Source organism: Oncorhynchus mykiss, chromosome 13, assembly GCF_057628025.1.
Source record: "Oncorhynchus mykiss isolate SJ-2025 chromosome 13, ASM5762802v1, whole genome shotgun sequence".
Taxonomy (NCBI): Eukaryota; Metazoa; Chordata; class Actinopteri; order Salmoniformes; family Salmonidae; genus Oncorhynchus; species Oncorhynchus mykiss.
In genome coordinates this window covers 77,442,342-77,466,364 of record NC_143034.1, presented here as the reverse complement: position 1 = coordinate 77,466,364, position 24,023 = coordinate 77,442,342, and the positions used below count along the sequence as shown (strand labels likewise).

The following is a 24,023-nucleotide window of genomic DNA, read 5'->3' as shown; positions in this document are numbered from 1 at the left end:
AAGGGAGGGGGTGAGGTAGTGAAGGAGGGAGAAGGGGAGGGGGTGGGGTAGTGAAGGAGGGGTGAGGTAGTGAAGGAGGGGGTGAGGTAGTGAAGGAGGGAGAAAGGAAGGGAGTGAGGTAGTGAAGGAGGGAGAAAGGAAGGGAGTGAGGTAGTGAAGGAGGGAGAAAGGGAGTGAGGTAGTGAAGGAGGGAGAAAGGAAGGGAGTGAGGTAGTGAAGGAGGGGGTGAGGTAGTGAAGGAGGGAGAAAGGGAGGGGGTGAGGTAGTGAAGGAGGGAGAAAGGAAGGGAGTGAGGTAGTGAAGGGAGGAAGATGTCAGTGGCCTGGTCATTTCAGAACATCAGGTAAGGGGAACGACAGGTGAAGAGGCGCTCCTTCCACAACATACAGGACGACCTCTATAAGGAACAGAGTGCCATTTCAGACAGAGAGAGAGCTGGATGTGTCTCTGTCTCCCACTGCTCACCTTGATCTCAGCCACGCGGGAGGAGAAGAGGGAGCGTGTGATGTCTCTCTCCATCTCTCTCTTGCTCTGCTTGTTCTCCGCCTGCTGCCCCCCCCCTCCGTACACGGCCCCGGCGAAGCCCACCTCCCCCCCGGCCGTCCAGTCCACCAGAGGGTCGTACACAAACGCCTCCAGCAGGGTCAGCAGCGTCTCCCGCCCACGACGCATCATCTGAATCACCTGACCAATCAAAGAGGAGAGGTTAGCATCATCTGGACCACCTGACCAATCAGAAAAGAGAAGATTAGAATATGATTTGCATGTTTCAGAAACTTAAAATAAATAAAAAAACGTTTCAGGAATGACTTTAAATGTGTCTGGAACGTTTTAGAAATGTTTAGAAGTAAACAAGACTAAGTTGTAAGTGAAGTTTGAGGTGATCAACAGCAGACAAAGCCAGGAAGTTTAAATGAGCTTAACGTCACCCAAGGCACCACAGCTGACACAGAAGAGTCTCCTAAATGTTCCACTAGCTAGTACCTGTTCACAGGACAGTCTGAAAACTGTTCCACTAGCTAGTACCTGTTCACAGGACAGTCTGAAAACTGTTCCACTAGCTAGTACCTGTTCACAGGACAGTCTGAAGACTGTTCCACTAGCTAGTACCTGTTCACAGGACAGTCTGAAGACTGTTCCACTAGCTAGTACCTGTTCACAGGACAGTCTGAAGACTGTTCCACTAGCTAGTACCTGTTCACAGGACAGTCTGAAAACTGTTCCACTAGCTAGTACCTGTTCACAGGAGACTGTTCCACTAGCTAGTACCTGTTCACAGGACAGTCTGAAGATGCCCTCCACCCCAGTGACTCCCAGGGCCGTCTCGATGTTGTGGGTCATACGGAACGGCACTTTCTCTGGCACACGCAGGCTCTTCCCTGGAGACCACACAGAGAGAGAATCATCACACGCACACACACACACACACAGAGAAACATCACACACAGAGAAACATCAGACACACACACACACAGAGAAACATCACACACACAGAGAAACATCACACACACACCACACCGAGAGGGAGAGAGAGAAACATCACACATCAGTAGGACAAAGAGCAGTGAAATCCACAGAACAACCTGTCTAAACCAGGAGGGTCGCTGCTTGTTCAAACCTCAAAATAGAACTATTTATTTACCTTTCTCGAAGCAGACGTTGTAGTCGATGTGCACCACCTCTCCCGTCGTCATGTCAATCAGCACGTTGTCAAGGTGACGGTCGCCGAGGCCAATGATGTAGCCCACCATAGACATCACAGCAGTGGACCTGGCGTAGGACTGTGGCAGGAGGAAGAGGAGGAGGAGCATTCATTTACCATTAATTAGCCACCAGTAAGGTTTAATTTGACATTTATTGACGTCTCCACTTCCCAAGCATTAGTCCAACATGGCTTCCTTTCCTTCATCTGCACTAGTCAAAGAGCCCTAGCCAGGTGGATGCATAGAGTAAGATAGAGGGACCTTTTAGTATGGAAATTAACAGATCTACAAAGATGAGTCCTCTATCCAACTCTATGAGTGGATCCTGTATCCAGTCTTAGGTACGCCATGTTTTCAGCTCTGTGTTATTTTCACATCAGTGCAGAGGAAGGAAAGGATACGAGGAAGAAGCAGCCACACAACCGGTGTGACCTCTAACCCTTGACTGACTGACAGTAAACCCTGTTTGACCTTTGACCCCAGCTCACCTGTGTGACCCTCCACCACTCGCTAGACGTGGTACAGGAGCACCACAGCTCTTTGGCCAGCAGGTTAGGGGGCGTGGACACCATCAGCTCCTTAAGCACATCCCTCATCACGCTGAGCGGCCAATCGCGCCGCGAAACATCCAGGCTGAGCCCCACCCCCTTCAGGGCGGGGCCTATCTTGCTGTAGTAGAGCTCACTGGGCCGTGGAACCAGAGGGAGGGGCTGGGGCTGCTGCTGGAACGAATCCTGGGCCTGGGAGAGGAGCGAGAGACAGAAAGTGATGAGAGATGAGTAGAGACAGAGCTCAAGGTCCAACAAAGTGCTTGGCATTGCCATAGTTTCAATGTTGAATGTATTGAGCTCTACACATTCACAGAGCAAGTTCCTACAAAAGATCACACACACACCACCACCCTCACAACCATTACCTTCTGAGCCTGCAGCACGGCCTCTCTCTGCTGCCAGCGCTTGTAGAGGCCGAACAGCGGCGTGGCGCCGTCCACCCATTGGATGAGTCCTGAGCGCGTCCCCAGCGGGGTGACGGAGTAGTGGCGGGCGTGGAAGTGGGGGCGCTCCTGCTGGTTCACCTAGAGAAGAACAGAGTTATGCTCTGCAGACAACAGCAGCAGTCGTACGACCACATAAAACAGCCCGTCTTTCCCAGTAGCAGTTAATATTACTGGAACAAGCCTTCAGGTTTAAATCACCTATTATACTACTTCTATTATTTGTTAAATCTTTTTAAAATATATATTTTTTAAATGTTTGGTGTATATTTTCACAGTTGAACTACACAGGCCCCCCACACCCTGTACTCTGTGTTGTCTCTGGCTGGACCAGCCTTGTCTTTTAAATGATTGATCAATCAATCATGATGTTACCTTGGTGAACATGGTGTTGACTACAGAACGTATCTTGGTGAACATGGTACTGACTACAGAACGTACCTTTGTGAACATGGTGTTGACTACAGAACGTACCTTGGTGAACATGGTACTGACTACAGAACGTACCTTGGTGAACATGGTACTGACTACAGAACGTACATTGGTGAACATGGTACTGACTAGAGGACGTACCTTGGTGAACATGGTACTGACTACAGAACGTACCTTGGTGAACATGGTACTGACTACAGAACGTACCTTGGTGAACATGGTGTTGACTACAGAACATGGTACTGACTACAGAACATGGTGTTGACTACAGAACGTACCTTGGTGAACATGGTATTGACTACAGAACGTACCTTGGTGAACATGGTACTGACTAGAGGACGTACCTTGGTGAACATGGTACTGACTACAGAACGTACCTTGGTGAACATGGTACTGACTACAGAACGTACCTTGGGTGAACATGGTACTGACTACAGAACGTACCTTGGTGAACATGGTACTGACTACAGAACGTACCTTGGTGAACATGGTACTGACTACAGAACGTACCTTGGTGAACATGGTGTTGACTACAGAACGTACCTTGGTGAACATGGTACTGACTACAGAATGTACCTTGGTGAACATGGTACTGACTACAGAACGTACCTTGGTGAACATGGTGTTGACTACAGAACATGGTACTGACTGCAGAACATGGTGTTGACTACAGAACGTACCTTGGTGAACATGGTATTGACTACAGAACGTACCTTGGTGAACATGGTACTGACTAGAGGACGTACCTTGGTGAACATGGTGTTGACTACAGAACATGGTGTTGACTACAGAACATGGTACTGACTACAGAACATGGTGTTGACTACAGAACGTACCTTGGTGAACATGGTACTGACTACAGAACGTACCTTGGTGAACATGGTACTGACTACAGAACGTACCTTGGTGAACATGGTGTTGACTACAGAACATGGTACTGACTGCAGAACATGGTGTTGACTACAGAACGTACCTTGGTGAACATGGTATTGACTACAGAACGTACCTTGGTGAACATGGTACTGACTAGAGGACGTACCTTGGTGAACATGGTACTGACTACAGAACGTACCTTGGTGAACATGGTACTGACTACAGAACGTACCTTGGGTGAACATGGTACCGACTACAGAACATGGTATTGACTACAGAACGTACCTTGGTGAACATGGTGTTGACTACAGAACGTACCTTGGTGAACATGGTGTTGACTACTGAACGTACCTTGGTGAACATGGTACTGACTACAGAACGTACCTTGGTGAACATGGTACTGACTATAGAACGTACCTTGGTGAACATGGTACTGACTACAGAACGTACCTTGGTGAACATGGTGTTGACTACAGAACGTACCTTGGTGAACATGGTACTGACTACAGAACGTACCTTGGTGAACATGGTGTTGACTACAGAACGTACCTTGGTGAACATGGTACTGACTACAGAATGTACCTTGGTGAACATGGTGTTGACTACAGAACATGTGTTGACTACAGAACATGGTGTTGACTACAGAACATGGTACTGACTACAGAACATGGTGTTGACTACAGAACGTACCTTGGTGAACATGGTACTGACTACAGAACGTACCTTGGTGAACATGGTACTGACTACAGAACGTACCTTGGTGAACATGGTGTTGACTACAGAACATGGTACTGACTGCAGAACATGGTGTTGACTACAGAACGTACCTTGGTGAACATGGTATTGACTACAGAACGTACCTTGGTGAACATGGTACTGACTACAGAACGTACCTTGGTGAACATGGTACTGACTACAGAACGTACCTTGGGTGAACATGGTACCGACTACAGAACATGGTATTGACTACAGAACGTACCTTGGTGAACATGGTGTTGACTACAGAACGTACCTTGGTGAACATGGTGTTGACTACGGAACGTACCTTGGTGAACATGGTACTGACTACAGAACGTACCTTGGTGAACATGGTACTGACTACAGAACGTACCTTGGTGAACATGGTACTGACTACAGAACGTACCTTGGTGAACATGGTGTTGACTACAGAACGTACCTTGGTGAACATGGTACTGACTACAGAATGTACCTTGGTGAACATGGTGTTGACTACAGAACATGGTGTTGACTACAGAACATGGTGTTGACTACAGAACATGGTACTGACTACAGAACATGGTGTTGACTACAGAACGTACCTTGGTGAACATGGTACTGACTACAGAACGTACCTTGGTGAACATGGTACTGACTAGAGGACGTACCTTGGTGAACATGGTACTGACTACAGGACGTACCTTGGTGAACATGGTGTTGACTACAGAACGTACCTTGGTGAACATGGTACTGACTACAGAACGTACCTTGGTGAACATGGTACTGACTACAGAACGTACCTTGGTGAACATGGTACTGACTACAGAACGTACCTTGGTGAACATGGTGTTGACTATGGAAAGGAACTGCATGATTCGCTCATCTAGGTGGAGGTCCTCCAGACCTGAGAGGGAGAGAGGAGGAAGGAGGAAGGAGAGAGAGGAGGAAGGAATAGATGAGGGTCAAATCAGAGAGCGAGAGAGAGGAGGAAGGCGGTAGAGTTAGGAGGAGAAAGGAGAGGGAACGAGAGAGAGGAGGAAGGAGGTAGAGTTAGGAGGAGAAAGGAGAGGGAGGGAGAGAGGAGGAAGGAGGTAGAGTTAGGAGGAGAGAGGGAGGAATAGATGAGGGTCAAATCAGAAAGAGGGAGAGAGAGGAGGAATGAGGTAGAGTTAGGAGGAGAGAGGGAGGAATAGATGAGGGTCAAATCAGAGAGAGGGAGAGAGAGGAGGAATGAGGTAGAGTTAGGAGGAGAGAGGAGAATTAGGTTCAGACTTCTATTCCTGCTGGTCATCTGCCTGGAGGTTGTTCTGTCTGGAAGAGGTAGGGCTAGTTGCGTTCATCGTGTGTGTGTGTGTGTGTGTGTTTTGGGGGGTGGTCTCTACCTTTGAAGAGGTAAGGGTAGTTGTGTCCGTCGGAGCCCAGGAAGTGTAGTTTCTTGGGCTTGGTCTTGGTCGGCAGGATGGTGATGGTGTTGCCAACACTTTGGATGGTCAACGCGTCCGTTGCCGACACCTCGCCCGGCAACGCCATCTCAGTGGTCGCCATGGCAGCCAGGCGGGGGCTGATGTGGTCCAGACGCAGCAGATAGCTGGTCCTCTTCTGAGCCCTCTGCTGGAGACTCAGCATGATCTAGGAGACATTTTAAACTTTCATTTAAATCCACTTCAACAGAAAAAGTACAGTAAACATTTTAAAAGGGTTACAGATACATTGGACACACTGCTGGGAGGGGGGCCACAGGGGCCCACCCTGAAGACCATCTGATTATAGTCCTATCCCATACAGACACTGCTGGGAGGGGAGGGGACCCTAACAATATGGGTAGCACCATCTGGAAATGCCATAGTAAGACCCTAACAATATGGGTAGCACCATCTGGAAATGCCATAGTAAGACCCTAACAGTATGGGTAGCACCATCTGGAAATGACATAGTAAGACCCTAACAGTAATGGAGGCGCCTTCTGGAGTGGCCATAGTGAGACCCTAACAGTATGGGAGGCGCCATCTGGAAATGCCATAGTAAGACCCTAACAATATGGGAGGCGCCATCTGGAAATGCCATAGTAAGACCCTAACAATATGGGAGGCGCCATCTGGAAATGCCATAGTAACAACTGACGCCCCTTTCCCAATGCATCATTGGCAGGTTTGAGCAAACAGAGTTTAGGCACGGGGACTGACAGTGGCACCTGGTCCCCACTGGACCTGAAAAGGTTTCTCCCAAGTTGACAGCTCTGTCATTGAGATCAGGACAGTAACATTAGGGTAAGAAACGGTACACAATGTTTTTACGTTGGTAATTATGATATTTACATCTTAAAAGTATTTATTCTGATGGATAAGATGAGGGCTAAATGAACTTTGGTTTTGATAACAAGCTGAGTAGACAGTCAGCCAAAACCAGACACGCTAGCCAGCTGGGTTTATCTCTCTCGTCTTCATGATGCTAATATTCTCCTTGTCAATATGAGCATCTCATAAGCTACAAATCTCAATATCTGTGGTGCTGTTCATTTTAACGTCATCTCCCCGAGTCTACCTTTAACCATTAGTGGAGGACAATGGGAAGCTGATCCAAGATCAGCTTATAGTGGCAACGTCACCCTACCCCCTCAGGGAACGGGAACGTCACCCTACCCCCTCAGGGAACGGGAACGTCACCCTACCCCCTCAGGGAACGGGAACGTCACCCTACACCCTCAGGGAACGGGAACGTCACCCTACACCCTCAGGGAACGGGAACGTCACCCTACACCCTCAGGGAACGGGAACGTCACCCTACACCCTCAGGGAACGTCACCCTACACCCTCAGGGAACGTCACCCTACACCCTCAGGGAACGCCCTACACCCTCAGGGAACGCCCTACACCCTCAGGGAACGCCCTACACCCTCAGGGAACAGGAACACCCTAAACCCTCACGGAACGGGATCACCCTACACCCTCAGGGAACGGGAACACCCTACACCCTCAGGGAACGGGAACACCCTACACCCTCAGGGAACGGGAACACCCTACACCCTCAGGGAACGGGAACACAAACACCACCCCCCCCACGGTCCTGGTCGTACCTGTTTGAACGGGACCCAGCTGCTGGCCGGGTTGGCCGGGTTGTGAGGGCTCTTCAGTCTCTCCAGGGCCGAGGTGACGGCGTCCCCGTAGGTCTGCTGGAACCAGGTCTCGTGGGGGGTCTCGGCGGGCGTCGTGGTGATGCTCCTCACGTGGTCCAGAGCGAACACCACGGGACGCATCAGAGCAGAGTGCTTCTCACACATGATGGCCACCTTCTCCTCCCTGACAGAGGAGGCACACGGTTCATACATGTTCCTTTGACTGAGGTTAAAACATACATGTTGAGACAGGACAGTGTTGTATAGTTAGCGAGTGAGAAGTGCAGAGGGTCAGAATGAAACCCAGTACCTGAGACAGGGCCGAGGCTACCCAGTACCTGAGACAGGGCCGAGGCTACCCAGTACCTGAGACAGGGCCGAGGCTACCCAGTACCTGAGACAGGGACTAACCTCTGGTAGCCTAGGCTACCCAGTACCCGAGACAGGGCCGAGGCTACCCAGTACCCGAGACAGGGCCGAGGCTACCCAGTACCCGAGACAGGGCCGAGGCTACCCAGTACCCGAGACAGGGCCGAGGCTACCCAGTACCCGAGACAGGGCCGAGGCTACCCAGTACCCGAGACAGGGCAGAGGCTACCCAGTACCCGAGACAGGGCAGAGGCTACCCAGTACCCGAGACAGGGCAGAGGCTACCCAGTACCCGAGACAGGGCAGAGGCTACCCAGTACCCGAGACAGGGACTAACCTCTGGTAGCCTAGGCTACCCAGTACCCGAGACAGGGACTAACCTCTGGTAGCCTAGGCTACCCAGTACCCGAGACAGGGACTAGTAGCATGTGCCCTTGTAGCGTGTGCCCTTGTAGCGTGTGCCCTTGTAGCGTGTACCCGCTGTACCCTAGCAGCGTGTACCCGCTGTACCCTAGCAGCGTGTACCCGCTGTACCCTAGCAGCGTGTACCCGCTGTACCCTAGCAGCGTGTACCCGCTGTACCCTAGCAGCGTGTACCCGCTGTACCCTAGTAGCGTGTACCCGCTGTACCCTAGTAGCGTGTACCCGCTGTACCCTAGCAGCGTGTACCCGCTGTACCCTAGCAGCGTGTACCCGCTGTACCCTAGTAGCGTGTACCCGCTGTACCCTAGTAGCGTGTACCCGCTGTACCCTAGCAGCGTGTACCCGCTGTACCCTAGTAGCGTGTACCCGCTGTACCCTAGTAGCGTGTACCCTAGTAGCGTGTACCCTAGCAGTGTGTACCCGAGCAGCGTGTACCCTAGCAGTGTGTACCCTAGTAGCGTGTACCCTAGCAGTGTGTACCCTAGCAGCGTGTACCCTAGCAGCGCGTACCCTAGCAGCGTGTACCCTAGCAGCGTGTACCCTAGCAGTGTGTGACTCACTTGCGTAGTGTGTTGTTGTTCTGCACTCTCTTGACCTCGTCCTCCAGCTGCTGAATCCTGCGCAGGACGTGCATGTGTTGCTGCTGCAGGACGCCCAGCCACAACTCATCCCACAGCAGAGTCACGCGCCGCAGCTCTCCCACTAGCATCTGGACCTGGGGACCCCACGGACAGACACACAGAGTCACACGTGGTTAGCACAGGAAGCTCTCCCACTAGCATCTGGACCTGGGAACCCACGGACAGACACACAGAGTCACACGTGGTTAGCACAGGAAGCTCTCCCACTAGCATCTGGACCTGGGGACCCCACAGAGAGACACACAGAGTCACACGTGGTTAAGCACAGGAAGCTCTCCCACTAGCATCTGGACCTGGGGACCCCACAGACAGACACACAGAGTCACACGTGGTTAGCACAGGAAGCTCTCCCACTAGCATCTGCACCTGGGGACCCACGGACAGACACACAGAGTCACACGTGGTTAGCACAGGAAGCTCTCCCACTAGCATCTGCACCTGGGAACCCACAGACAGACACACAGCCCACGGAGATGCATAGTCAGTTCGCAGAGGGAAAGACAAATCATTTAACCCAGTGAATTAACCTTATTGGTGACAATCAGCTTTGAAAACAGCATATTGGACACCACCATAGTGGGGTTGGCTGCAGTAGGGGAAGTGTTTACCTGTAACACCATAGTGGGTTTGGCTGCAGTAGGGGGAAGTGTTTACCTGTAACACCATAGTGGGGTTGGCTGCAGTAGGGGGAAGTGTTTACCTGTAACACCATAGTGGGGTTGGCTGCAGTAGGGGGAAGTGTTTACCTGTAACATCATAGTGGGGTTGGCTGCAGTAGGGGGAAGTGTTTACCTGTAACACCATAATGTGGTTGGCTGCAGTAGGGGGAAGTGTTTACCTGTAACACCATAGTGGGGTTGGCTGCAGTAGGGGGAAGTGTTTACCTGTAACACCATAGTGGGGTTGGCTGCAGTAGGGGGAAGTGTTTACCTGTAACACCATAGTGGGGTTGGCTGCAGTAGGGGGAAGTGTTTACCTGTAACACCATAATGTGGTTGGCTGCAGTAGGGGGAAGTGTTTACCTGTAACACCATAGTGGGGTTGGCTGCAGACAGCTTGTCCACTATCTTGCTGTAGCAGTCATGCATCATGGCCTGGTCCTGGCTGGAACACAGCGCAGGAAACTCCTCACCCCGCCCATCTTCCTCCTGGGAGGCGGGGTTACTTCCCAGTGTCCCCTCCCCTTCCTCACACAGCCCCTCCCCCTGCATGCTGCCCAGGAAGGTGGGCAGGGCCGACGGGAGCTTGTTTCCTGGGAGACAAAGATGTTATGGCGAGTTGAGACAATTTGGTTTAAATAATGCAAAAACAAAGTGTTGGAGAAGTAAAAGTGCAATATGTGCCATGTAAGAAAGCTAACGTTTGAGTTCCTTGCTCAGAACATGAGAACATATGAAAGTTGGTGGTTCAATATTCCCAGGTAAGAAGTTTTAGGTTGTAGTTATTATAGGGCTCTCTTCCATTTGTATTTCATATACCTTTGACTATTGGATGTTCTTATAGGCACTATAGTATTGCCAATGTAACAGTATAGCTTCCGTCCCTCTCCTCGCCCCTACCTGGGCTCGAACCAGGAACACATTGACAACAGCCACACTCGAAGCATCGTTACCCATCGCTCCACAAAAGCCGTGGCCCTTGCAGAGCAAAGGGGAACAACCACTAAGTCTCAGAGCGAGTGACGTTTGAAACGTTATTAGTCTGCACCCCGCTAACTAGTTAGCCATTTCACATCGGTTACACCAGTCTCATCTCGGGAGTTGATAGGCTTGAAGTCATAAACAGCTCAATGCTTGAAGCACAGCGAAGAGCTGCTGGCAAACGCACGAAAGTGCTGTTTGAATGAATGCTTACGAGCCTGCTGCTGCCTACCACCGCTCAGTCAGACTGCTCTATCAAATCAGACTTAATTATAACATAATAACACACAGAAATACGAGCCTTAGGTCATTAATATGGCCGAATCCGGAAACTATCATTTTGAAAACAAAACGTTTATTATTTCAGTGAAATACGGAACCGTTCCGTATTTTATCTAACGGGTGGCACCCTTAAGTCTAAATATTGCTGCTACATTGCATAACCTCCAACGTTATGTCATAATTATGTAAAGTTCTGGCAAATTAATTACGGTCTTTGTTAGGAATACATGGTCTTCACACAGTTCTCAACGAGCCAGGCGTCCCAAACTGCTGCATATACCCTGACTCTGTTGCACAGAACGCAAGAGAAATGAAACAATTTATCTAGTTAATATTCCCTGCTAACATTAATTTATTTTAACTAAATATGCAGGTTTAAAAATATATACTTCTGTGTATTGATTTTAAGAAAGACGTTGATGTTTATCGTTAGGGACATTGATGTTTATCGTTAGGGACATTGATGTTTATCGTTAGGGGCATTGATGTTTATGGTTTGGTACATTGATGTTTATCGTTAGGGACATTGATGTTTATCGTTAGGGACATTGATGTTTATCGTTAGGGACATTGATGTTTATCGTTAGGGACATTGATGTTTATCGTTAGGGACATTGATGTTTATCGTTAGGGACATTGATGTTTATCGTTAGGGACATTGATGTTTATCGTTAGGGACATTGATGTTTATCGTTAGGGGCATTGAGGTTTATCGTTAGGGGCATTGAGGTTTATCGTTAGGGACATTGATGTTTATCGTTAGGGACATTGATGTTTATCGTTAGGTACATTGAGGTTTATCGTTAGGGGCATTGAGGTTTATCGTTAGGGGCATTGGTGTTTATCGTTAGGGACATTGATGTTTATCGTTAGGGACATTGATGTTTATCGTTAGGGACATTGATGTTTAGGGACATTGATGTTTGTCGTTAGGGACATTGATGTTTATCGTTAGGGACATTGATGTTTATCGTTAGGGACATTGATGTTTATCGTTAGGGACATTGAGGTTTATCGTTAGGGACATTGATGTTTATCGTTAGGGACATTGATGTTTATCGTTAGGGACATTGAGGTTTATCGTTAGGGACATTGATGTTTATCGTTAGGGACATTGATGTTTATCGTTAGGTACATTGATGTTTATCGTTAGGGGCATTGAGGTTTATCGTTAGGGGCATTGAGGTTTATCGTTAGGGGCATTGGTGTTTATCGTTAGGGACATTGATGTTTATCGTTAGGGACATTGATGTTTATCGTTAGGGACATTGATGTTTATCGTTAGGTACATTGATGTTTATCGTTAGGGGCATTGAGGTTTATCGTTAGGGGCATTGAGGTTTATCGTTAGGGGCATTGGTGTTTATCGTTAGGGACATTGATGTTTATCGTTAGGGACATTGATGTTTATCGTTAGGGACATTGATGTTTAGGGACATTGATGTTTGTCGTTAGGGACATTGATGTTTATCGTTAGGGACATTGATGTTTATCGTTAGGGACATTGATGTTTATCGTTAGGGACATTGATGTTTATCGTTAGGGACATTGATGTTTATCGTTAGGGACATTGATGTTTATCGTTAGGGACATTGATGTTTATCGTTAGGGACATTGATGTTTATCGTTAGGGACATTGATGTTTATCGTTAGGGACATTGGTGTTTATCGTTAGGGACATTGGTGTTTATCGTTAGGGACATTGGTGTTTATCGTTAGGGACATTGGTGTTTATCGTTAGGGACATTGGTGTTTATCGTTAGGGACATTGGTGTTTATCGTTAGGGACATTGGTGTTTATCGTTAGGGACATTGGTGTTTATCGTTAGGGACATTGGTGTTTATCGTTAGGGACATTGGTGTTTATCGTTAGGGACATTGGTGTTTATCGTTAGGGACATTGGTGTTTATCGTTAGGGACATTGGTGTTTATCGTTAGGCACATTGATGTTTAGGGACATTGATGTTTAGGGACATTGATGTTTAGGGACATTGATGTTTAGGGACATTGATGTTTATCGTTAGGGACATTGATGTTTATCGTTAGGGACATTGATGTTTATCGTTAGGCACATTGATGTTTATCGTTAGGCACATTGATGTTTAGGGACATTGGTGTTTATCGTTAGGGACATTGAGGTTTATCGTTAGGGACATTGATGTTTATCGTTAGGGACATTGATGTTTATCGTTAGGGACATTGATGTTTATCGTTAGGGACATTGAGGTTTATCGTTAGGGACATTGAGGTTTATCGTTAGGGACATTGAGGTTTATCGTTAGGGACATTGAGGTTTATCGTTAGGGACATTGATGTTTATCGTTAGGGACATTGATGTTTATCGTTAGGGACATTGATGTTTATCGTTAGGGACATTGAGGTTTATCGTTAGGGACATTGATGTTTAGGTACATTGATGTTTATCGTTAGGTACATTGATGTTTATCGTTAGGGACATTGAGGTTTATCGTTAGGGACATTGAGGTTTATCGTTAGGGACATTGAGGTTTAGGTACATTGATGTTTATCGTTAGGGACACTGAGGTTTATCGTTAGGGACATTGATGTTTAGGGACATTGATGTTTATCGTTAGGGACATTGATGTTTATCGTTAGGGACATTGATGTTTATCGGTAGGGACATTGATGTTTAGGGACATTGATGTTTATCGTTAGGGACATTGATGTTTATCGTTAGGTACATTGGTACATTGATGTTTATCGTTAGGGACATTGATGTTTATCGTTAGGGACATTGATGTTTATCGTTAGGTACATTGATGTTTATCGTTAGGGACATTGAGGTTTATCATTAGGGACATTGATGTTTATCATTAGGGACGTTAGGGACATTGATGTTTATCGTTAGGGACATTGATGTTTAGGGACATTGATGTTTATCGTTAGGGACATTGATGTTTATCGTTAGGGACATTGATGGTTATCGTTAGGGACATTGATGTTTATCGTTAGGGACATTGATGTTTATCGTTAGGGACATTGATGTTTATCGTTAGGGACATTGATGTTTATCGTTAGGGACATTGATGTTTATCGTTAGGGACATTGATGTTTATCGTTAGGGACATTGATGTTTATCGTTAGGGACATTGATGTTTAGGGACATTGATGTTTATCGTTAGGGACATTGATGTTTATCGTTAGGTACATTGGTACATTGATGTTTATCGTTAGGGACATTGATGTTTATCGTTAGGTACATTGATGTTTATCGTTAGGGACATTGAGGTTTATCATTAGGGACATTGAGGTTTATCATTAGGGACATTGATGTTTATCATTAGGGACATTGGTACATTGATGTTTATCGTTAGGGACATTGATGTTTAGGGACATTGATGTTTATCGTTAGGGACATTGATGTTTATCGTTAGGGACATTGATGTTTATCGTTAGGGACATTGATGTTTATCGTTAGGGACATTGATGTTTATCGTTAGGGACATTGATGTTTATCGTTAGGGACATTGATGTTTATCGTTAGGGACATTTGTGCAACGATTGTGCTTTTGTTAAATCATCGCCCGTTTGGCGAAGTAGGCTGTGATTCGATGATAAATTAACAGGCACCGCATTGATTATATGCAACGCAGGACAAGCTAGTTACACTAGTATATCATCAACCACGTGTAGTTAACTAGTGATTATGTTAAGATTGTTTTTTATAAGATAAGTTTAATGCTAGCTAGCACCTCACCTTGGCTCCTTGCTGCACTCGTGTAACAGGTAGTCAGCCTGCCACTCAGTCTCCTCGTGGAGTAACAGGTAGTCAGCCTGCCACTCAGTCTCCTCGTGGAGAGCAATGTAATCGGCCAGAATAGGTGTCCAAAAATGCAGATTACCAATTGTTATGAAAACTTGAAATCAGCCCTAATTAATCGGTCGACCTCTAGTGTGTGTGTGTGTGTGTGTGTGTGTGTGTGTGTGTGTGTGTGTGTATACCTGCGTGCTGGGCCTCTCCTCCCAGAGACAGTGATCCGACTATAGCAGGGTACAGGATGAGGTGTGGTGAGTCCTGGGCAACGCGACACAGCAGACTACAGATACTCTGTCTGATGTAAGCCTCTGGATGGTTCAGACGAGAGAACAGCTGGGGGATGATGCCTGGAGGGGAGAGGGGTTGAATTAGCAGGAGACAGGAGAGAGAAGAGCTGGGGGGGAGAGGGGTTGAATTAGCAGGAGACAGGAGAGAGAACAGCTGGAGGGGGAGAGCGGTTGAATTAGCAGGAGACAGGAGAGAGAACAGCTGGAGGGGAGAGGGTTGAATTAGCAGGAGAGAGAGCAGCTGGAGGGGAGAGGGGTTGAATTAAGGAGACAGGAGAGAGAGCAGCTGGAGGGGAGAGGGGTTGAATTAGCAGGAGACAGGAGAGAGAGCAGCTGGAGGGGAGAGGGGTTGAATTAGCAGGAGACAGGAGAGAGAACAGCTGGGTGGGGGGAGAGGGGTTGAATTAGCAGGAGACAGGAGAGAGAACAGCTGGGTGGGGGGGAGACGGGTTGAATTAGCAGGAGACAGGAGAGAGAACAGCTGGGTGGGGGGGGGGGGGGGGGGTTGAATTAGCAGGAGACAGGAGAGAGAACAGCTGGGTCGGGGGGAGACGGGTTGAATTAGCAGGAGACAGGAGAGGAGCAAAGGTCTCAACTAACTGGAGATGATCTCTCCATAATGTGTTCTAGGTCTGACAAAGGTCTCAACTAACTGGAGATGATCTCTCCATAATGTGTTCTAGGTCTGACAAAGGTCTCAACTAACTGGAGATGATCTCTCCATAATGTGTTCTAGGTCTGACAAAGGTCTCAACTAACTGGAGATGATCTCTCCATAATGTGTTCTAGGTCTGACAAAGGTCTCAACTAACTGGAGATGATCTCTCCATAATGTGTTCTAGGTCTGACACTAGAATGTCAGTTAATTAAATATTCATTCCTTTCTAGAGTCTAACAGGAGCCTTCAGAGAAATATAGAGCTCCCTCTGGGTCTGAGTGTGTTACCTCTCCAGGGGACAGTGGGGGTCTATGTGTGTTACCTCTCTAGGGGCCAGTGGGGGTCGGTGTGTTTTACCTCTCCAGGGGACAGTGGGGGTCTATGTGTGTTACCTCTCTAGGGGCCAGTGGGGGTGGGTGTGTTTTACCTCTCCAGGGGCCAGTGGGGGTCTATGTGTGTTACCTCTCTAGGGGCCAGTGGGGGTCGGTGTGTTTTACCTCTCCAGGGGCCAGTGGGGGTCAGTGTGTGTTACCTCTCCAGGGGCCAGTGGGGGTCAGTGTGTTACCACTCCAGGGGCCAGTGGGGGTGTGTGTGTTACCACTCCAGGGGCCAGTGGGGGTCTGTGTGCTACCTCTCTAAGGGTCAGTGCGTTTTACCTCTCCAGGGGCCAGTGGAGGTCAGTGTGTTACCTCTAGGGGCCAGTGGGGGTCAGTGTGTTTTAACTCTCCAGGGACCAGTGGGGGTCAGTGTGTTACCGCTCTAGGGGCCAGTGGGGGTCAGTGTGTTACCTCTCTGGGGGTCAGTGTGTTACCTCTCTAGGGGCCAGTGGGGGTCAGTGTGTTACCTCTCTAGGGGCCAGTGGGGGTCAGTGTGTTACCTCTAGGGGCCAGTGGGGGTCAGTGTGTTACCTCTCTAGGGGCCAGTGGGGGTCAGTGTGTTACCTCTCTAGGGGCCAGTGGGGGTCAGTGTGTTACCTCTCTAGGGGCCAGTGGGGGTCAGTGTGTTACCTCTCTAGGGGCCAGTGGGGGTCAGTGTGTTACCTCTCTAGGGGCCAGTGGGGGTCAGTGTGTTACCTCTCTAGGGGCCAGTGGGGGTCAGTGTGTTAACTCTCTAGGGGCCAGTGGGGGTCAGTGTGTTAACTCTCTAGGGGCCAGTGGGGGTCTGTGTGTTACCTCTCCAGGGGGCGGTGGGGGTTGAGGCGAGCCCAAGCTCAAGCCCCTCCCTCAGCTCCCCGGCGTGCTTCACCAGCAGCCGTAGCAACCGCAGCGTCGCCATGACGATGATATCGTCATTACTCTGCTTGCTGTTCTGATTGGTCAGCAGCAGCTTGGGGTCATCCTCATCGATGGGAACCTGAGGGAGGAAGAGGAGAGACATGGAGGGATGGAGGAAGAGATGGGTGGATGGGAGAGATACAGGGAAAGGGACAAGGCTATAAGAGAAGGCATCTTCCTACAACATCCCAAACTTCCACAAGTTCTAGATGAATAGAAACAGTCAAGTGAATAGCAATACCGGGAAACATCAATTCTACTTTAACATTCATCTTGTAGACAGAACTCGTAGGGCTCCCAGACAGATTAACTGGCCAGAACTCGTAGGGCTCCCAGACAGATTAACTGGCCAGAACTCGTAGGGCTCCCAGACAGATTAACTGGCCAGAACCCGTAGGGCTCCCAGACAGATTAACTGGCCAGAACCCGTAGGGCTCCCAGACAGATTAACTGGCCAGAACCCGTAGGGCTCCCAGACAGATTAACTGGCCAGAACTCGTAGGGCTCCCAGACAGATTAACTGGCCAGAACTCGTAGGGCTCCCAGACAGATTAACTGGCCAGAACCCGTAGGGCTCCCAGACAGATTAACTGGCCAGAACCCGTAGGGCTCCCAGACAGATTAACTGGCCAGAACTCGTAGGGCTCCCAGACAGATTAACTGGACAGAACTCGTAGGGCTCCCAGACAGATTAACTGGCCAGAACTCGAGGGCTCCCAGACAGATTAACTGGCCAGAACTCGTAGGGCTCCCAGACAGATTAACTGGCCAGAACTCGTAGGGCTCCCAGACAGATTAACTGGACAGAACTCGAGGGCTCCCAGACAGATTAACTGGCCAGAACGAGGGCTCCCAGACAGATTAACTGGCCAGAACTCGTAGGGCTCCCAGACAGATTAACTGGCCAGAACTCGTAGGGCTCCCAGACAGATTAACTGGCCAGAACTCGTAGGGCTCCCAGACAGATTAACTGGCCAGAACTTGTAGGGCTCCCAGAAACATTAACTGGCCAGAACCCGTAGGGCTCCCAGACACATTAACTGGCCAGAACCCGTAGGGCTCCCAGACAGATTAACTGGACAGAACTCGAGGGCTCCCAGACAGATTAACTGGCCAGAACTCGAGGGCTCCCAGACAGATTAACTGGCCAGAACTCGTAGGGCTCCCAGACAGATTAACTGGCCAGAACTCGTAGGGCTCCCAGACAGATTAACTGGCCAGAACTCGTAGGGCTCCCAGACAGATTAACTGGCCAGAACTTGTAGGGCTCCCAGAAACATTAACTGGCCAGAACCCGTAGGGCTCCCAGACACATTAACTGGCCAGAACCCGTAGGGCTCCCAGACAGATTAACTGGCCAGAACCCGTAGGGCTCCCAGACACATTAACTGGCCAGAACCCGTAGGGCTCCCAGACACATTAACTAGCCAGAACTCGTAGGGCTCCCAGACACATTAACTGGCCAGAACCCGTAGGGCTCCCAGACACATTAACTGGCCAGAACCCGTAGGGCTCCCAGACACAAATTAAGCTTCATCCTGGACTAAAAAGAACACCCAATGGAAAATTCCCATGGAAAAAGTCCCTGACTAACCAGCCCCAGTACCCCCTGCCAGTCCCAGTCCCGCCTGCCAGTACCCCCTGCCAGTCCCCCCTGCTAGTCCCAGTACCCCCTGCCAGTCCCAGTCCCCCCTGCCAGTCCCAGTACTCCCTGCCAGTCCCAGTCCCCCCCTGCCAGTCCCAGTCCCCCCCTGCCAGTCCCAGTCCCCCCCCTGCCAGTACCAGTCCCCCCCCTGCCAGTACCAGTCCCCCCCCTGCCAGTACCAGTCCCCCCCCTGCCAGTACCAGTCCCCCCCTGCCAGTCCCAGTCCCCCCCCTGCCAGTCCCAGTCCCCCCTGCCAGTCCCAGTCCCCCCTGCCAGTACCAGTCCCCCCTGCCAGTCCCAGTACCCCCTGCCAGTACCAGTCTCCCCTGCCAGTCCCAGTACCCCCTGCCAGTCCCAGTCTCCCCTGCCAGTCCCAGTCCCCCCTGCCAGTCCCAGTCCCCCCTGCCAGTCCCAGTCCCCCCTGCCAGTCCCAGTCCCCCCTGCCAGTCCCAGTCTCCCCTGCCAGTACCCCCTGCCAGTCCCAGTCCCCCCTGCCAGTCCCAGTCCCCCCTGCCAGTCCCAGTACACCCTGCCAGTCCCAGTCCCCCCTGCCAGTCCCAGTCTCCACTGTCAGTACCCCCTGCCAGTCCCAGTCCCCCCTGCCAGTCCCAGTCTCCCCTGCCAGTACCCCCTGCCAGTCCCAGTCCCCCCTGCCAGTCCCAGTACCCCCTGCCAGTCCCAGTCCCCCCTGCCAGTCCCAGTCTCCCCTGCCAGTACCCCCTGCCAGTCCCAGTCCCCCCCTGCCAGTCCCAGTCCCCCCCGCCAGTCCCAGTCCCCCCCGCCAGTCCCAGTCCCCCCTCCCAGTCCCCCCTCCCAGTCCCCCCTGCCAGTCCCCCCTGCCAGTCCCAGTCCCCCCTGCCAGTCCCAGTCCCCCCTCCCAGTCCCCCCTGCCAGTCCCAGTCCCCCCTGGAGAGAGAGTGAGTTCCACCCACCTGTCCAGCGTTGAGTTTAAGGAAGGTGAAGTAGGCACCGCAGGAGACCCTGTAGAGACTGAAGATCCTGTCCACCACCCTCCTCCAGACCCGGATCAGACCCTCCATCACCCCACTACCCCCACCCTGGACCCCCTCCACCTCCCCCTGCTCCTCCAGCCAGGGACAGGCAGACAGCAGCTGTCTCCAGATGACATCCACCATGTCATCCTCCTCCTCATCCTCCTGCTGCAGGGCCATGTCCTCATCCTGGAGGGAGAGAGGGGGGCGTGGGGGAGAGAGAGAGAGGGTGGGGTGGGGGAGAGAGAGAAGGGGGGGGAGAGAGAGAAGGGGGGAGAGAGAGAAGGGGGGAGAGAGAGAAGGGGGGAGAGAGAGAAGGGGGGAGAGAGAGAGGTGGTGGGGGAGAGAGAGAGAAAGGTGGTGGGGGAGAGAGAGAGAAGGGGGGTGGGGGAGAGAGAGAGAGAGAGAGTTATGAGCAGGCAGATGGTGAATCCCAAACCCAGACCTGCCAAGAGCCGCGCGGCAAATTGGAGATGTAGCACGCGCCAAATTGGGGTTCTCCCCCCCCCCGCATATTCGTACCCGCGCTATTTGTGAGTCTGATCGTAATTGTAGAATTGTACCAAGTCTATGCAGGGTTGGAATACTTTCCTGACAACTTTCCATTCAACCTGGTAAACGTCACTAACATGTAAACAGAAGGAACACCAACAGCCTTTATTCTTGGAGGGGTTTGTCTGAACGCTGTTGGCTGGTTCAGACTTTGTAAAGGTGCTTATTAGATTTCTTTACAGCAAATACATAATTTCAGATTTTCAAAACTGATAAAAATCTAAAAATCGAGGCATTTTAGAAGCATTGCCTCCATTGCCAATACCTGACACTCATTCATTCTTCATCGCTCAGTCTTCTAAACTCCCCGCTCCAGTTAACGCCAAGATGGTTATCTTTATTTTTCATTATACTTTTTGTGACGAGGATCATAATTACAGTTACAGTCTATCAGGTTGGGTGATCCTCGAGTATAAAGGAGGTAGAGAGACTGTCAGGAATCAAGGAAAGACTATAGAGTCTAAAAGAGGTAGAGACAGTCAGGAATCAAGACTATAGAGTCTAAAAGAGGTAGAGACAGTCGGGAATCAAGGAAAGACTATAGAGTCCGGAATCAAGACTAGAGAGACTAAAAGAGGTAGAGACAGTCGGGAATCAAGGAAAGACTATAGAGTCCGGAATCAAGACTAGAGAGACTAAGAGGTAGAGACAGTCAGGAATCAAGACTAGAGAGACTAAAAGAGGTAGAGACAGTCAGGAATCAAGACTATAGAGTCTAAAAGAGGTAGAGACAGTCGGGAATCAAGGAAAGACTATAGAGTCCGGAATCAAGACTAGAGAGACTAAGAGGTAGAGACAGTCAGGAATCAAGACTAGAGAGACTAAAAGAGGTAGAGACAGTCAGGAATCAAGACTAGAGAGACTAAAAGAGGTAGAGACAGTCAGGAATCAAGACTAGAGAGACTAAAAGAGGTAGAGACAGTCAGGAATCAAGACTATAGAGTCTAAAAGAGGTAGAGACAGTCAGGAATCAAGACTAGAGAGACTAAAAGAGGTAGAGAGACTGTCAGGAATCAAGGAAAGACTATAGAGTCCGGAATCAAGACAAGAGAGACTAAAAGGAGGTAGAGACAGTCAGGAATCAAGACTAGAGAGACTAAAAGAGGTAGAGACAGTCAGGAATCAAGACTATAGAGACTAAAAGAGGTAGAGACAGTCAGGAATCAAGACTAGAGAGACTAAAAGGAGGTAGAGACAGTCAGGAATCAAGACTAGAGAGACTAAAAGGAGGTAGAGACAGTCAGGAATCAAGACTAGAGAGACTAAAAGAGGTAGAGACAGTCAGGAATCAAGACTATAGAGTCTAAAAGAGGTAGAGACAGTCAGGAATCAAGACTAGAGAGACTAAAAGAGGTAGAGACAGTCAGGAATCAAGACTATAGAGTCTAAAAGAGGTAGAGACAGTCGGGAATCAAGGAAAGACTATAGAGTCCGGAATCAAGACTAGAGAGACTAAAAGAGGTAGAGACAGTCGGGAATCAAGGAAAGACTATAGAGTCCGGAATCAAGACTAGAGAGACTAAGAGGTAGAGACAGTCAGGAATCAAGACTAGAGAGACTAAAAGAGGTAGAGACAGTCAGGAATCAAGACTATAGAGTCTAAAAGAGGTAGAGACAGTCGGGAATCAAGGAAAGACTATAGAGTCCGGAATCAAGACTAGAGAGACTAAGAGGTAGAGACAGTCAGGAATCAAGACTAGAGAGACTAAAAGAGGTAGAGACAGTCAGGAATCAAGACTAGAGAGACTAAAAGAGGTAGAGACAGTCAGGAATCAAGACTATAGAGTCTAAAAGAGGTAGAGACAGTCAGGAATCAAGACTAGAGAGACTAAAAGAGGTAGAGAGACTGTCAGGAATCAAGGAAAGACTATAGAGTCCGGAATCAAGACAAGAGAGACTAAAAGGAGGTAGAGACAGTCAGGAATCAAGACTAGAGAGACTAAAAGAGGTAGAGACAGTCAGGAATCAAGACTATAGAGACTAAAAGAGGTAGAGACAGTCAGGAATCAAGACTAGAGAGACTAAAAGGAGGTAGAGACAGTCAGGAATCAAGACTAGAGAGACTAAAAGAGGTAGAGACAGTCAGGAATCAAGACTATAGAGTCTAAAAGAGGTAGAGACAGTCAGGAATCAAGACTAGAGAGACTAAAAGAGGTAGAGACAGTCAGGAATCAAGACTAGAGAGACTAAAAGGAGGTAGAGACAGTCAGGAATCAAGACTATAGAGTCTAAAAGAGGTAGAGACAGTCAGGAATCAAGACTAGAGAGACTAAAAGAGGTAGAGACAGTCAGGAATCAAGACTAGAGAGACTAAAAGAGGTAGAGACAGTCAGGAATCAAGACTAGAGAGACTAAAAGGAGGTAGAGACAGTCAGGAATCAAGACTAGAGAGACTAAAAGAGGTAGAGACAGTCAGGAATCAAGACTATATAGTCTAAAAGAGGTAGAGACAGTCAGGAATCAAGACTAGAGAGACTAAAAGAGGTAGAGACAGTCAGGAATCAAGACTAGAGAGACTAAAAGGAGGTAGAGACAGTCAGGAATCAAGACTAGAGAGACTAAAAGAGGTAGAGACAGTCAGGAATCAAGACTAGAGAGACTAAAAGAGGTAGAGACAGTCAGGAATCAAGGAAAGACTATAGAGAGACTAAAAGGAGGTAGAGACAGTCAGGAATCAAGACTATAGAGTCTAAAAGAGGTAGAGACAGTCAGGAATCAAGACTAGAGAGACTAAAAGAGGTAGAGACAGTCAGGAATCAAGACTATAGAGTCTAAAAGAGGTAGAGACAGTCAGGAATCAAGGAAAGACTATAGAGAGACTAAAAGGAGGTAGAGACAGTCAGGAATCAAGACTATAGAGTCTAAAAGAGGTAGAGACAGTCAGGAATCAAGACTATAGAGACTAAAAGAGGTAGAGACAGTCAGGAATCAAGGAAAGACTATAGAGAGACTAAAAGGAGGTAGAGACAGTCAGGAATCAAGACTATAGAGTCTAAAAGAGGTAGAGACAGTCAGGAATCAAGACTAGAGAGACTAAAAGAGGTAGAGACAGTCAGGAATCAAGACTATAGAGTCTAAAAGAGGTAGAGACAGTCAGGAATCAAGACTATAGAGTCTAAAAGAGGTAGAGACAGTCAGGAATCAAGACTATAGAGACTAAAAGAGGTAGAGACAGTCAGGAATCAAGACTATAGAGTCTAAAAGAGGTAGAGACAGTCAGGAATCAAGACTATAGAGTCTAAAAGAGGTAGAGACAGTCAGGAATCAAGACTATAGAGTCTAAAAGAGGTAGAGACAGTCAGGAATCAAGACTATAGAGTCTAAAAGAGGTAGAGACAGTCAGGAATCAAGACTATAGAGACTAAAAGAGGTAGAGACAGTCAGGAATCAAGACTAGAGAGACTAAAAGGAGGTAGAGACATTCAGGAATCAAGACTATAGAGACTAAAAGAGGTAGAGACAGTCAGGAATCAAGACTAGAGAGACTAAAAGAGGTAGAGACAGTCAGGAACCAAGACTATAGAGTCTAAAGGAGGTAGAGACAGTCAGGAACCAAGACTATAAAGACTAAGAGGTAGAGAGATACATAGAAAAAGACAGACACATACCAAGCCCCTGAGTTATTCAGTTCCATGTAGACTCAGTTCTAA

General features: G+C 48.9%; 1 protein-coding gene across 3 annotated transcripts in view; it reads right to left on the bottom strand.

Annotated features, from left to right (window-relative positions):
• The window catches only part of smg1 (SMG1 nonsense mediated mRNA decay associated PI3K related kinase), a 167,830-nt gene that overhangs the window by 60,835 nt on the left and 82,972 nt on the right, over nt 1-24,023 (bottom strand). For 2 of the 3 annotated variants that reach the window (XM_090197766.1, XM_090197767.1), the window contains 13 exons: nt 19,762-20,010; nt 17,083-17,263; nt 15,151-15,312; nt 10,287-10,516; nt 9,184-9,338; nt 7,793-8,015; nt 6,102-6,348; nt 5,553-5,623; nt 2,620-2,778; nt 2,192-2,443; nt 1,643-1,781; nt 1,270-1,379; nt 466-684 (listed from right to left, as the gene is read on the bottom strand). In XM_090197766.1, coding sequence (XP_090053892.1) covers nt 466-684; nt 1,270-1,379; nt 1,643-1,781; nt 2,192-2,443; nt 2,620-2,778; nt 5,553-5,623; nt 6,102-6,348; nt 7,793-8,015; nt 9,184-9,338; nt 10,287-10,516; nt 15,151-15,312; nt 17,083-17,263; nt 19,762-20,010 — 2,397 coding nt within the window. Of the gene's footprint in view, nt 1-465; nt 685-1,269; nt 1,380-1,642; nt 1,782-2,191; nt 2,444-2,619; nt 2,779-5,552; nt 5,624-6,101; nt 6,349-7,792; nt 8,016-9,183; nt 9,339-9,497; nt 9,558-10,286; nt 10,517-15,150; nt 15,313-17,082; nt 17,264-19,761; nt 20,011-24,023 lie in introns of those variants that run through there. The other variant, XM_090197768.1, reaches the window with a different exon arrangement.